The sequence below is a fragment of the Gigantopelta aegis genome, chromosome 13, assembly GCF_016097555.1.
Source record: "Gigantopelta aegis isolate Gae_Host chromosome 13, Gae_host_genome, whole genome shotgun sequence".
Lineage (NCBI taxonomy): Eukaryota > Metazoa > Mollusca > Gastropoda > Neomphalida > Peltospiridae > Gigantopelta > Gigantopelta aegis.
The window spans coordinates 9,392,056-9,406,267 of NC_054711.1; the positions used below are offsets into that span (position 1 = coordinate 9,392,056).

The 14,212-nt window shown below is 36.2% G+C and overlaps 1 protein-coding gene across 1 annotated transcript; it reads right to left on the bottom strand.

The window, feature by feature from the left end:
- Positions 1 to 5,672: 5,672 nt before the first annotated feature.
- LOC121387103 (lysophosphatidic acid receptor 6-like) lies at positions 5,673 to 6,859 on the bottom strand. Its single transcript, XM_041518127.1, has one exon. The coding sequence runs from the start codon at positions 6,857 to 6,859 to the stop codon at positions 5,729 to 5,731; it is 1,131 nt and encodes a 376-aa protein (XP_041374061.1). The 3' UTR covers positions 5,673 to 5,728.
- Positions 6,860 to 14,212: the final 7,353 nt, after the last annotated feature.

The window sequence follows — 14,212 nt, forward strand, 5'->3', positions numbered from 1 at the left end:
CTAAAGTTGCAGTACTATAGCTAGAAAAAAGAAAGAAGTGTTTTATTTAACGACGCACTCAACACATTTTATTTACGGTTATATGGCGTCAGACATGGTTAAGGACCACACATATTTTGAGAGGAAACCCGCTGTCGCCACTACATGGGCTACTCTTCCGATTGGCAGCAAGGGATCTTTTATTTGCGCTTCCCACAGGCAGGATAGCACAAACCATGGCCTTTGTTGAACCAGTTATGGATCACTGGTCGGTGCAAGTGGTTTACACCTACCCATTGAGCCTTGCGGAGCACTCACTCAGGGTTTGGAGTCGGTATCTGGATTAAAAATCCCATGCCTCGACTGGGATCCGAACCCAGTACCTACCAGCCTGTAGACCGATGGCCTGCCACGACGCCACCGAGGCCGGTACTATAGCTAGAAGTGCAGTACATATTTCACTAATTTTAAATTGAATGAATGAATGAATGTTTAACGACACCCCAGCACGAAAAATACATCGGCTATTGGGTGTCAAACTATGGTAAAGCAAACAAATGATGATCAACATCAATATAAAAAAGATTTAAATAAAAACACAATGTAAAGAACTGTGCAAAAATACAAATATCACAGATAGATACTGACTTTCACTCAAAATTTCAATTCTGTGCTGTATTGGCCATTCTCAAAGAGAATGATACACCCCTGCACCACGGTCAGGTTACAGCACGCGCAGGGGTAATTTTAAATTAGTTTTCAATAAAAAAAACTACTACAGTTTGTTTGCATCAAACAGTAACTGATAAATTGGCTTGCAACTGTATAATGAATAGTTTTAAAACTCATTTGTACCAAGCTTTGGTGTCGTTCGCTGAAGAAAGTTACACCTTCAAGTCAAATAGAATTCATCAGACAGTAAATTAGAAAATTGTTTTAAAAAGTAACACTTTCACCAACATTAATAATAAAGTTACAATATAAATCTGTAAAAAACCTCAATTATTTTCTTTAAAAAAATAAATGCAATCCAAACAAAGTAAAATTAAATACTATTAAATAAATAGTTATGCTTCATTTTCCATTACCTCACTAATCAGCTGCAACATTTTAAAAAGGGCATCCCCAGTATTGAGGGAAATAGCAGCATTAAAAGGATGCTTATAGCAAGAGCTGCGGAGCAAGGGGCCGCAAAAGTTATGGCACAGCACCCACTTTCCCCTGTTATTCTGTTCAGAACACTGGGAATGGCGTGTTTGAATACCTGAAATTCAAAATGTTCTTGGGGAAGCAGTTTCCAAAGCCTATATGGATGGTTGCATGCTACTAAAGTCGAAGACTTTCATTACGTATGTCCATTGCTTTCTTAATGTAAATAGCTTGATTGTTCATGGTTACGTATTCTTTAGACGGACTTTAGATGGTCAACGATTTTCATTGTTACACTTTGTGGTCTTAGTCCGAGAGCCAAGGGTTCATTTTATTAGATTTTTTCTCGATTCATCCTACTTGATGTAAATCTTTTTATGACACTCAAATAAATAAATAAATAAATAAATAAATAAATAAATAAAAATATATTAAACAAATTATGAATAGCTACCATTAGACAAAATAGGCACAAAAATCAAATATTATACGGCAAATCGAGGTTTCTATGGCTCCTGGACTAGCTCCAGTATTTTACCTTTCATTGTTTCTTGCACAGAATAGTGTGTGTATTTATGTGCACATATTTTAAAATAGTTTCCTTTGCTTTATAATGTATATAGGTAGATGTTTCATGATTACGCATTATTTAGACGGACGTTAGATGGTCTACGTGTTTTTTGTGATTTTTGTGTGTGGTTTTTGTGTGTTTTTGTTTCTTGTTTTGGTTGTGTGTGTGCGTATGTGTGTGTGTGCGTGCGTGAGTGTGTTTTGCATAGTGCTATGTGGTTGTGACCAGGAACGGATTAATAATCATAAACTGGCATCGAAATGGACTGTACGGTACATACCTCATGAATAAACGTCGCCACAAGAAAAATTAATGCTTTTAGTGTGAGTACTTTAGTTAAAACTACATTTAATAAATATTTGAATGCACCTCCTTCAAACAAAACAAACAAAAAAAGAACAACAAAAAAATAGAAGAAAAAAAAAGAAAGAAAAGAAGTACAAAGAAAAAGAAAGTGTTAATATTTGGAATTGCTCAAAGGTTGTTCAAAGACAAGAACACAGCAAACAAACAAATCCACGTTTCCTCAAAACCAACCGATGGCTCCCGGACAAGTTACAGTATTTTAGCTTTGATGCTTTCTTTGGTAAACCCTTCAACTAAATAATGTGGGTTTTTTTTATCATTTGCATAGTTATTTTAATAAACAAGATTAGATTAGATTAAAATAAAATACGATTATTGTTGTTACACATTGTTTGGGTGGTTTTCTACCTTCTTTTTTTTTTTTTTTTTTTTAAATGGGTTTTTTTTTTTTTTTTTGGGGGGGGGGGGGGGGGGTTCTTAAAAATGTTCCAATGTCTAGAGTTTGCTGCGATTATAACTTTTCCAACTTAGGACATATCTTCAGTGGCTAAAATTATTTGTTAAATGCACTGTCTTGTTTTGTAAATTTAGTGTGTTTATGATCCTTCTAATGTTTATCTCTCAATAAAGTATGCACACAACAAATATATATTGGAAAATGAAATGGAGTTAGGCTATTACAAAACTTAGGACAATCAGAAATGCATTGGATGTACAGACACTAATATTGAAAATAACGAAATGTATTTAAAGGGACATTCCTCAGTTTGCTGCATTGTAAAATGTTTCCGACTAATAAAATGTTTCTACGATTAAACTTACTTATTAAATATATTTTCTTGTTCAGAATATCAGTGCCACATTTATTCTATGTGTTTCTGGTAGTCTTAATATTTGTAAGAAGCCCAAACTGGATTTTGTCTTCAAATAATTTCGTACGTACGAAAAAATATTTTAGGATATAAAATGAAATTTACGCTAGTAAAAATATTAGAACGATCAGAAACACGTTTAATATACAGCCACTGATATGTTATGCAGTAGAATATATTTGTAATTACAATCGTTAAAAGGTCTCTGTTGGTCGATAACATCTTTAAAAATGCAGCAAACTCAGGAATGTCCCTCTAATGTGTTGTTTCAGTCATTAACAAAAGCCTGTTAGCTGGAGACGTTAACAAAGGCAAAACACTTGAACTCTCTTCAATGGTGTTTGTGGTTTTCATATGTAGACAGTTTAATAAACAAGTAACGATTAAATTAAGATAGTTTACACCTTTTATTGCCACACTGTTAGCTCCGCTATGACGTTTCCCAGTGGAACTGATGTTATACTGATTTGCGCAGTGTCCGTCCGTCCGTCAACGTTTATTCTAAAGTCCGTATTCTTCTTGAGTTTACAAATGATTGCTCTGAGAAGTGGTACAATGATCATATGTGGTACAATGATCATCTGGGTTAGTCTGAACAAATTAATAGAGAGATATGTCTGGACATTTTTTTATTTTGGAACATTTGTTTTAATTTCAAATTTTAAATAGACATTTAAAACTGAAACGTTTAAAGTATATGTTGTTCAGGAGTTTTGAATTGATATTTCTGAAACTCAGAACAATGATACTCAGGGGCACTCTTCCCAAACTAGTGAAGAGATATTTTCGAAATTTGATTTTTCGAAATTTAAATTAATGATTTTTTTTATAAATTAATTTAAATAATATATATTATGTCCAGATTTGAAAGTCGACTTTCGTTATAGTTTTGATTGCGTTATTTTGAAACTCTCTGTGAATTATAATTTACTAGCAACAAAATTGAAAATTCAATTACGAAGCTGTCTAGACTGACAGACATCTTGTTGTTTCTTTAAAGACGCAGTTCAACTTAATAGTACTTTTATTTCATATAGATATTCCAATAAACAAGCAAATATTAGCGTTAAATTAAGATGGTTACAAATGTTACACGTTGTTTCACCTTCTGTGTTCCAGTGTGTTGTGTCGTGTTTCTTGAAATAAACCCTAAACTTCAATAGTGTTTGTCTTTGTTTATCTCTTACTTAAAGTTTGTTGTTTAACGACACCACTAGAGCACACTGATTTATTAATCATCGGCTATTGGAAGTCAAATATGTGGTAATTTTGACATAGTTTTAGAAAGGAAACCCGCTACATTTGTCCATTAGTAGCAATGAATGAATGTTTAACGACACCCCAGCACAATAATAAACTTGGCTTTTGGGTGTCACAAATGGTAAGTAGTAGCATGAGGTATTTTATACGCACCATCTCACAGACATGATAGCACATACCACAGCCTTTGACATGCCAGTCGTGGTGCACTGGCTGGAAGGAGAAATAGTCCAATGGTCCCACCGACTAGAATCGATCCTAAACCGACTGCGTATCAAGCCTGTTTTATTTAACGACGCATTCAGGACATTGTAACTACGGTTATATGGCGTCGGACATACAGGTATACATGGATAAGGACCACAAATTCAATTAGAGAGGAAACCCGTTGCAGCCACTCCGTGCACTACTCTTTTCGATTAGTTCAGGTCATGTGCTATCATGTCTGTGAGATGGTGCGTATAAAAGACCTCATGCTACTACTTACCATTTGTGACACCCAAAAGCCATGTGTATTTTTGTGCTGAGGTGCCGTTAAACATTTATCCATTCATTCATTGCTACTAATGGAAAAATGTAGCGGGTTTCCTTTCTAAGACTGTATGTCAAACTTACCAAATGTGTGACTTCCAACAGCCGATGATTAATAAAACAATGTACTCTAGTAGTGTCGTTAAACAAAACAAACTTTAAATAAAACATTAAGAAAGTATAAATAAAATACACCTTGTCTTTATTCCCATCAGACAAATGGAGACAACTCCAGGATGTTGAAGTAGTAATATAATAAACATTTAATGAAGAAATGCTTAAATAACAATATGAATATAATGTTAAAGTGAATAAACATTAGATGGAATATATCATTTCAGGAAAAGAAAGAAAAAACTATTGATAATATGATGTAATAGTAAAAATTAACGTCTTTAAATTGTGAAACAAACATAATCATAGACGTCGGAAGCGGGGTGAGTTGGGTCAGGGTATGCGTTGCCCACCCCCACCACCCCCACCCCTCTACTTGTAAGGCGATCTGATTATGGATTTGAATGTTTTTCTTTGTTTTATTCCGACAGTTTGCAAGAATGTATCTCGAAATTCTAATACGACCAGAGTTTAATTCTACTACTTCAAAATAATTCGACCTGCATAGTTGAATATTTTACCACAAATGGGTAATGCCCGTGATAATTAGGTGCAAAATATCGGTCTGGGATCGATCCCCGTTGGTGGCCCGTTGGTCTATTTCTCGTTCCAGCCAGTGCACCACGAGTGGTGTATCAAAGGCCGTGGTATGTGCTATCCTAACTGCGCGACTACTAATGAAAAAACCCGTAGCGGGTTTCTTCTAAAGACTACGCGTCAAAATGACCAAATGTTTGACATCCAATAGCCGATGATTAATAAATCAATCTCCTCTAGTGGTGTCATTAAACAAACAAACTTTAACACACACACACACACACACACTCACTCTCTCTCTCTCTCTCTCTCTCTCTCTCTCTCTCTCTCTCTCTCTCTCTCTCTCTCTCTCTCTCTCTCTCGCTCGCTCGCTCGCTCGCTTGCTCAAAATACTATTCCATCAAGTAAGTTATTCTACAGACATTGTGAACGCTGCTGTGTTTGAATTGCCATAATTGCTGCTGTTGAGTTCACTGCGGGAAATGGTAAAACTCGTCTCTAGAAAGCTCGATCTCGATGTTTTCCTCTCAAATAGGTTCCTCAGTTCAGTCCTGAATCGCCTGCCGCACAAACAGTAGAACACAAAATTAAACGTGTTGTTTGCGTACATCAAAGAAGAGGTGGTCGCATACACCAGGTCCGTAGTATTGGATTTGTAGTCAACCTTATTAGAGTCCCAGATTCCCTCGAACACCAAGTATACGGAGATCGGTAGAGTGCAGATCAGAAACATGAAGTTCAAGGTCAGTAACATGATGGTCATGGAGGAGAATTGACGTTTCCGGTTTTCCGCCACCTGGACGTTTGTCAGAGTCTTATTCATCTTTCGAGTTTTTGAGACGAGTTTGGTGATAATTAAAATATTTCCAGTAACTTGAACAATAAGTGGGAGGACACAAAACATAGTTAAATCTATCCATGGAAATACATCTTTGAGAAAGAAGAAGTATTGTTTTATCAACTGGTTTGTGCATTTTGAAACTGTCCCGTTGTTTACAAGGGTCTCAGTAATATCGTTGCCGTAAAGAAAATGGCCGTTTATTGCGAATAGCACAACGCCAACGATGGATATCAGAGCGCGGCTTGTCTTTGAAGAAAACAGAACTTTAACTTTGTGTGGCTGTAACACGGACACTGTCCGTTCCACTGTCATACACACCAAAATCCAAGCCGACATATCTAACGAGAAGTAGACGAGAACGGGATGTATTTTACACACACTCACGTGGCTGTCTCTGATATCTACGTCAAAATAGTAAATAACCCATTGTCGTAACAACCCTGTGTGTAGAGCTAAAATATCAAAAACCGCCAAGATGATCAGGTATGACGTCATAGGCGACCTCCGCATGGACTTCTGGGTAAGGACTACGAGAGTCAGTATGTTTCCGATTGTGCCACAACAAATTAAGACAGGTGGAATCGTCTTCCAGAAAACCAGTGCATCGGGATGAGTGGTGTGCGGCGTGTTGTTTGCGTTGTCATGCAGAACAGCATCGTCTGTTAGGGTAGAACTTAAATTTCCTGAAACATCTGCCATAGTGGATATTTTAGATAGACCTTCAGTCATATATAGAAACTATAATATCCAGCAGCAAGTCGACAATCTAGATTTTAAAGAGTCAATATCTACTTTGCTTTCGTGTCTTTGCATCAAAGTAAAATCGCCCTACAAAGTGCTTGTTGAGTTTTAGAATTACTCTGTGTCTGAGGATCGCTCGAACGTTTTATAACCCCGGTTTCTGGAGACAAACGACCAATGGTAAGTTGTTGGGGGCATCAGGTGTAAGAAAACACAATCAGTTGTTTCTGAAAATCCTCGATTGTATTTCAAGTTTGTTTGTACTGTTGGTATTGGTATATGTTCAGGTACCTGATATTCTCGTGTTCTCATAACATTTACAAATAAGCTGGATCCTCGTGGTTTTCCGTAATTTGATAATTTAATGGATACCGTATTTATCCAACAAAAAGGCTCATGGTTGTGATTGGCGTATAAAGGTTCCACATTAAAAGGACATTCCCGATTTTGCTGCGTTGTAAGATGTTTCCGACTAATAAAATATTTCTACGATTAAGCTTACATATTAAATATATTTTATTGTTTAGAATATGAGTGTCTGTATATTCAATGTGTTTCTGGTCGTCTTAATATTTGTATGAAACCCAAACTGGATTTTGTCTTCAAATAATTTCGTACGTACGAAAAAATGTTTTTAGGAAATAAAATGAAAATTAACCAAGTACGAATATTAGAACGATCAGAAACACGTTTAATATACAGTCACTAATATTTTATGCAGAAAAATATATTTGATATGTAATTACAATCGTTAAAAGTCTGTGTTAGTCGATAACTTCTTAAAAATTGCAGCAAACTCAGGAATGTTCCTTTAAGTAGACTTTCCATCATTTCCCATCAGGAATGTCCCTTTAATATATATATCGCTTACCTAGTTTTGGGCAGGTCTTACACGTGTTCACGACGGCCGTGCTTGCAATTTGGTTCACGTGAAAACATGTTAATTGATTGACTGATGAGATAAATGATTATTGTCTTGTTACCCAATCTATATAGTAAAATTGATGAGCGGTCTGTCCGGGATCGATCCCCGTCGGTGGGCCCATTGGGCTATTTCTCGTTCCAGCCAGTGCACCACGACTGGTATATAAAAGGCCGTGGTATGTGATATCCTGTTTGTGGGGTGATGCATATAAAAGATCCCTTGCTACTAATGAAAAAAATATAGCGGGTTTCCTCTCTAAGACTATATGTCAAAATTACCAAAATAATGTTTGACATCCAACAGCTGATGATTATTAAATCATTGTGCTTTAGTTTTATTTCCAAAACACTTTTACTTTTCTTCTTACGTCACACAAAACTGAAATTATTTACAAAAATCACTTTTGAAGGACTATATCTCGTGGCATATTGGTATAATTGGGACAGTCATATGCAAATTTACCAAAACAGGATGTTTAGATTGTAATCATACTGACATTGGAAAGGACTTGCTTTAATAAAAATTAAAAATGGTAACTATATAAACACTTGAAGTTAGCAAGCGTACTTCAATAATTCACGGGCAACACGTAGCCCAGTGGTAAAGCGCTCGCTTGATGCGCAGTCGGTTTGGGATCAATCGACGTCGGTCTGCCTGTTGGGCTGTTTCTCGTTCCAGCAAATCCAACACGGCTGGTATAGCAAGGACCATGGTATGTGCTACCCTGTCTGTGGGATGGTGCAGATAAAATACCCCTTGCTACTGATGGAAAGAGGGTTTTCTCGTTAATACTATATGTCAAAGTTACCAAATGTTTGACATCCAATAGCCGATGGTTAATAAATCAATGTGCTCTAGTGGTGTCGTTAAACGAAACAAACCTTTTCTGTAAAACAAATTTTCATTAGAATGGTAACTCTTTAAATACAATTTAATTTAACAGCGTACTTCAATATTTAGGTATTTTCTTGACACACACACCCCTACACACACACCTAAAATTAAAACTTAACATTAGTGTTTTTAATGCATTGTTTTGTCAGAAAATATACAGATATCTTTAAATTATTCAAATTGACCCATTATTAACAAAGTTGTAGGGAATTTAGGATTTTGATTTTGTTTGTTTTTATTGTTTTAAAATAAAATGCCAAAGATGTGAACTGGCATTCTACAGAATTTCACTCCAAACATATTTGTAAATAAATGTATGAAAATACTAGCTTGTTATAGCTTCAAGCGCATCGATTGTAAAAACGCTCTGTTGGACAATTATTTTAATTCTGTTTAAAAAATGTTTTTGTTTTTTTTGAATATATAAGAAGTAGAATATGGATTCATGTATATTAAATACCAGTTCATTCATTTCATTTCAACTTATTTTCGTGCTTATATCCAATTAAGGTTCAAGCACGCTGTCCTGGGCACACACCTCAGCTATCTGGGCTGTCTGTCCAGGACAGTGGATTAGTTGTTAGTTGGTTAGTGAGAGAGAAGAGGGTGTAGTGGCCTTACACCTACCCACTGAGCCCTTAAGAACTCGCTCTGGGTTGGAGCCGGTACCGGGCTGCGAACTCTGTACCTACCAGCCTGTAGTCTGATGGCTTAATCACTACGCCACCGAGGGCAGTAGATACCAGTTGTCTTACAACTCCTTATGTAAAAAACCGGCGTCGTGGTTAGGCCATCGGTCAACAGGCTGATAGATACTGGGTTCGGATCCCAGTCGAGGCATGGGATTTTTAATCCAGATACTGACTCCAAACCCTGAGTCAATGCTCCGCAAGGCTAAATGGGTAGGTGTAAACCACTTGCACCGACCAGTGATCCATAACTGATTCAACAAAGGCCATGGTTTGTGCTATCCTGCCTGTGGGAAGCGCAAATAAAAGATCCCTTGCTACTAATCGGAAAGAGTAGCCCATGAAGTGGCGACAGCGGGTTTCCTCTCAAAATCTGTGTGGTCCTTAACCATATGTCTGACGCCATATAACCGTAAATAAAATGTGTTGAGTGCCTCGTTAAATAAAACATTTCTTTCATTTCAGTCGTCAACAAAACAGAACAGAACTTTATTTCATTCAGAGGAGTACTTTATATAAATTATATATATATATATATATACACACACACACATACGTTAAGTGACAAGTGTTTATAACAAACAAATAAGTAATCCACCTCGCTCATTGGATATTTTTTGCATTAAAGGGATATTCCTGAGTTTGCTGCAATTTTTAAGATGTCAACTTACAGAGACTTTTTAACGATTGTAATTACATATTAAATATATTAATTCCAAAAGGTATAACAACGCGTTGTAAGATATAAATTATATCTAACGACCACTCGGGTATCATTCTCTATGAAAACGAAAATATGGTGCATTTTAGTGAAAGGTCGGTAGAAAAATATTTAATTTTCATTAGCATCTATAAGACACATCTGCTTGGGAGTGAAAGTTTCTCATTATTGAATTTGCCTGATACATATTCCATCTAGGAAATATTGACGAACAGCTGAATAACCTGGCATTGTTTATGAGAATCGATATCGTACGTCGACGCTAATGAGGTATTGTCTAAACAATCGTCTGTACTCGAGACTCATTATGATCTCAAAATCCAATAAAATGACGTGTTATGCATATCGCCTGATATTCTACATTATGTATGTTTGTAAACATTGAAATCAAAGGCGTTTTCAGGATGCCACGTGCTCGCGGACAATGTGACTGGTACCACTGTACTCTATCAAATCACATTCATTTAAGATTAGGCGCATAAAACCAGTCAATCGAGATCGCTCTCTCCCACCCTGAACATATGTCACAGCACTGAATATCTCTTTTCTTAATCCAGTAGCAGCAACGATGGTATATATATATATATATATATATATATATATATATATATATATATATGTGTGTGTGTGTGTGTGTGTGTGTCTGTGTCTGTGTGTGTGTGTGTGCGCGCGCGCGCGAGTGCGTGCCTGCCACCTTCCTACGTCACTGGTATATGTACATTGATAAAACCTTTTTTTAAATGTGCGTGTTCGTCTGAGTTATGTTTTTGGTTATGCGTGTGCAATGGTGTGTGGGCTAGTTTTGTAGGCTATTGTTTATTTGGGGGCAGATTTGTTGTTGTTACTGGGGTTTTCTTGGGGGGGGGGGGGGTAAATTGTTGAGGGGGGTATTTTAAAAATATTAGGGTTTTTACGCTTATAATCATGTATACAACAATGTCCTCATTTTAACATGTTGGGCATCTATCTACCTTAAATAATCGGCATGCAAGACTAACATAAATATGTTTACACAAATATTTTGATGTAAACAAAACAAGTACTGTTACTATAGGTAGATGGTTTTAGGTTAAATTATATATTTAGCTGTTATTACAGTAAAATTTACACTTTATAATGCAATTTATATAGGCCTAATTAATTTGCAGCAAACGAAATATTTAGTCAAATAGGCGCGTGTGCAGGAAATTGTATAGAGGAAGTCTAGACTGGCTAGTGATGTTTAGGGGAGGGTTCGGGTCATGCGTCTCCGGAAATACATTGAAAAAACCCAAACATAATATAGCACGTGGAGAAGGCGACTGTTCTGATTGGAATATTACATATAGTCCGTCCCAGCCTCCTACAAAAATGTTGTTTTGTTTTTGTAAATAATTTAAGTTTAGTTTGACGTAAAAAAATTAAAAATAAAAGTGTTTTTGGAAATAACAAAATTATACTATTTTTGTGTATAATTTAGAAAACAAGCGGCTCAGAAATAAATAACTTTTTAGTAAATTCCTATTATGAAAAAATGCGTTCCCCATGGGACGCACTATAAACATGTTTCTATTATCTAACTATGTTACTGTCAAACACAATTGATTAAAACTGTAGGTGTGTTTGTATGTTTAAATGAAATTATGATCATTAATGTGAAGCGAGAAAAAAAAAATCAAATATTTCCATGCAAAATATTTAACACATGGTCAATTATAACAAAACGCAATTTCATCAACTTATTTTTTTCCTGTATCATTCTTTATTTCTAAAGCATGCTGCATAGGTAGGGACATTTGTGATGCCAGGGCACGGCATGCATAAATCTCAGCTGAAGATTCACAAACAACTGTGGTCAATCTTGCACACAGGCACACTAACAGTATGATGTCATTCTACCACTTCACTAATAACCCCAGGTTAGTCCAAGTTAAAGGTCGTCATTGTCTTTAAGCATTTTCGTTATCACAGCTTTATCACAAACATCCAGAGCCGGTTTAAGGATCCGCGAGGCCTGCAGCACAAATAACAGCGGGACCCACTTCCCAGGATATATATTTTGCAATCCCCTCGAGGAAATGGGAATAATGACCTGGGGAAAATAAATGTACAGATCCCCACGGGGCCACTTGAAGAGCGGGGCTGGTAGCACGTGCTACGTGTGCTAATAGGATAAACCGGCTCTGCAAATACCTCATTTGTCAATGATTTGTAGTGGTTTACTACCAATCTATTAATCTATTGACTCCTCAGTCATTGTAATACAAGTTATGATCTTGCAAGATGCAGATTATACGCTACGATTCTGCTATATCTATCGATTTGTGTGATAACAGGATTGATATAGCCTATCAAAGCACCTACACATGGGGAGCTACAGGGGGAATACACTGTGGTAAGTTCTTATCTGATGACATAACAATAGCTGGGTAATCCTTGTCGCTGTGGGGCGGGACGTAGCCCAGTGGTACAGCACTCGCTCGATGTGCGGTCGGTCTGGGATTGATCCCCGTCGGTGGGCCCATTGGGCTATTTCCCCTTTCCAGCCAGTGCTCCACGCCTGGTATATCAAAGGCCGTGGTATGTACTAACCTGTCTGTGGGATGGTGCATATAAAAGATCCCTTGCTGCTAAATGAAAAGAGTAGCCCATGAAGTGGCGACAGCGGGTTTCCTCTCTCATTATCTGTGTGTTTGACGCCATATAACCGTAAAAATTAAATGTTTTGAGTGCGTCATTAAATAAAACATTTCTTTCATTCCTTCCTCTCTCTATATCTGTGTGGTCCTTAACCATATATCCGACGCCATGTAACCGTAAAATAACATGTGGTGAGTGCGTCGTTAAATAAAACATTTCTTTTTTCCTTGTCGCTGTATGCAGTCCTTAAAGTCACAGGCCCTAGTTTTTAAACACTACGACACATTTTTCACTATTAGAGCCGTTTGTGATAATTTCAATTAGAAGTGCTTTCATTTTATTATATAGAATATTAATTTCCCTATACCTGAAGTGGTTCTGATCATCCAGGGTTTTGTAATACACCGAAATGCATTTCTCATAATTTTAAAAACGCACGTTCGTCTGAGAAGTAATGGCTATCAAGACAAGCTCTAAAGTAGTGTCGGAAATAGAATAAAAATGATTTTCATTAATTATTTCTTTCATATTAAACTGACAAGTAAATATTTTGTAAATACCTATTTAATGATCGTCTACCTAATTTAGCATTTACTTGTTTGGACTCTCATTGATGTACAAGGTGGTGTTTACTCTTGAAATTAAAATAGTCAGTAAACAGATTTGTGACCTTTATTGGAACAGACTCCAATAAAAATGTATTTTCTATTAGTAGATAAAATTATTTCCTATAATTATTTATGGACATATATTTAAAGGTGTAGTTTTTAAATGTTAAAGCAAAATTTAATAAAACATGATTTGCAATAGCTGTCATTATGCAACTTTGAGATAACACCTTTAATACCGGTATAATAGATCACAAACACAAAATGGTTCTTGACTGTTTTGCTCAAACATTCCTTATAAATGTCTATAAATATTTTGTTTTGGAGAGGAATAGGTGTAAACTGTCATCAGAGCAGTCCGTCATATATTGTAACAGCAATGAAATTGACACATGTTGATCAAAATTTATTATAGTCTGTTCTAATAAAGTGCACAAATCACCTGTTTACTGACATCTTTATTTTAATTTCAAGAGTAAACACCACCTTGTACATCAATGACAGCCAAAACAAGTAAATGCTAAATTAGGTAGACTATCATTAAATAGATATTTACATAATATTTACTTATCTGTTTAATATGTAAGAAATAATCGACGAAAGTAATTTTTATTCTATTTCAGACACGCTCTAGTTATTTTTAGACATTATTTCCACGTTTAAACATCACAGACTTTAGCTTCTCTTTGTTATAACCTTATACCAATGTGTTGCTAGTTGTAGATTAACTCAATTTTGACGGGTTGAAATTAGAGTCTGCACCTTTAATGTGTTGGTGATGTTGTTGTTTTTTCCTGGTCCTGAGCCCCGTTGCACGAAGCGATCTTAGCACTACTATCGCCATAAATACCTACC

Coding starts and splice junctions, on each gene's coding strand:
- LOC121387103 (XM_041518127.1), bottom strand. CDS start 6,859: ATGGCAGATGTTTCAGGAAATTTAAGTTCTACCCTAACAGACGATGCT.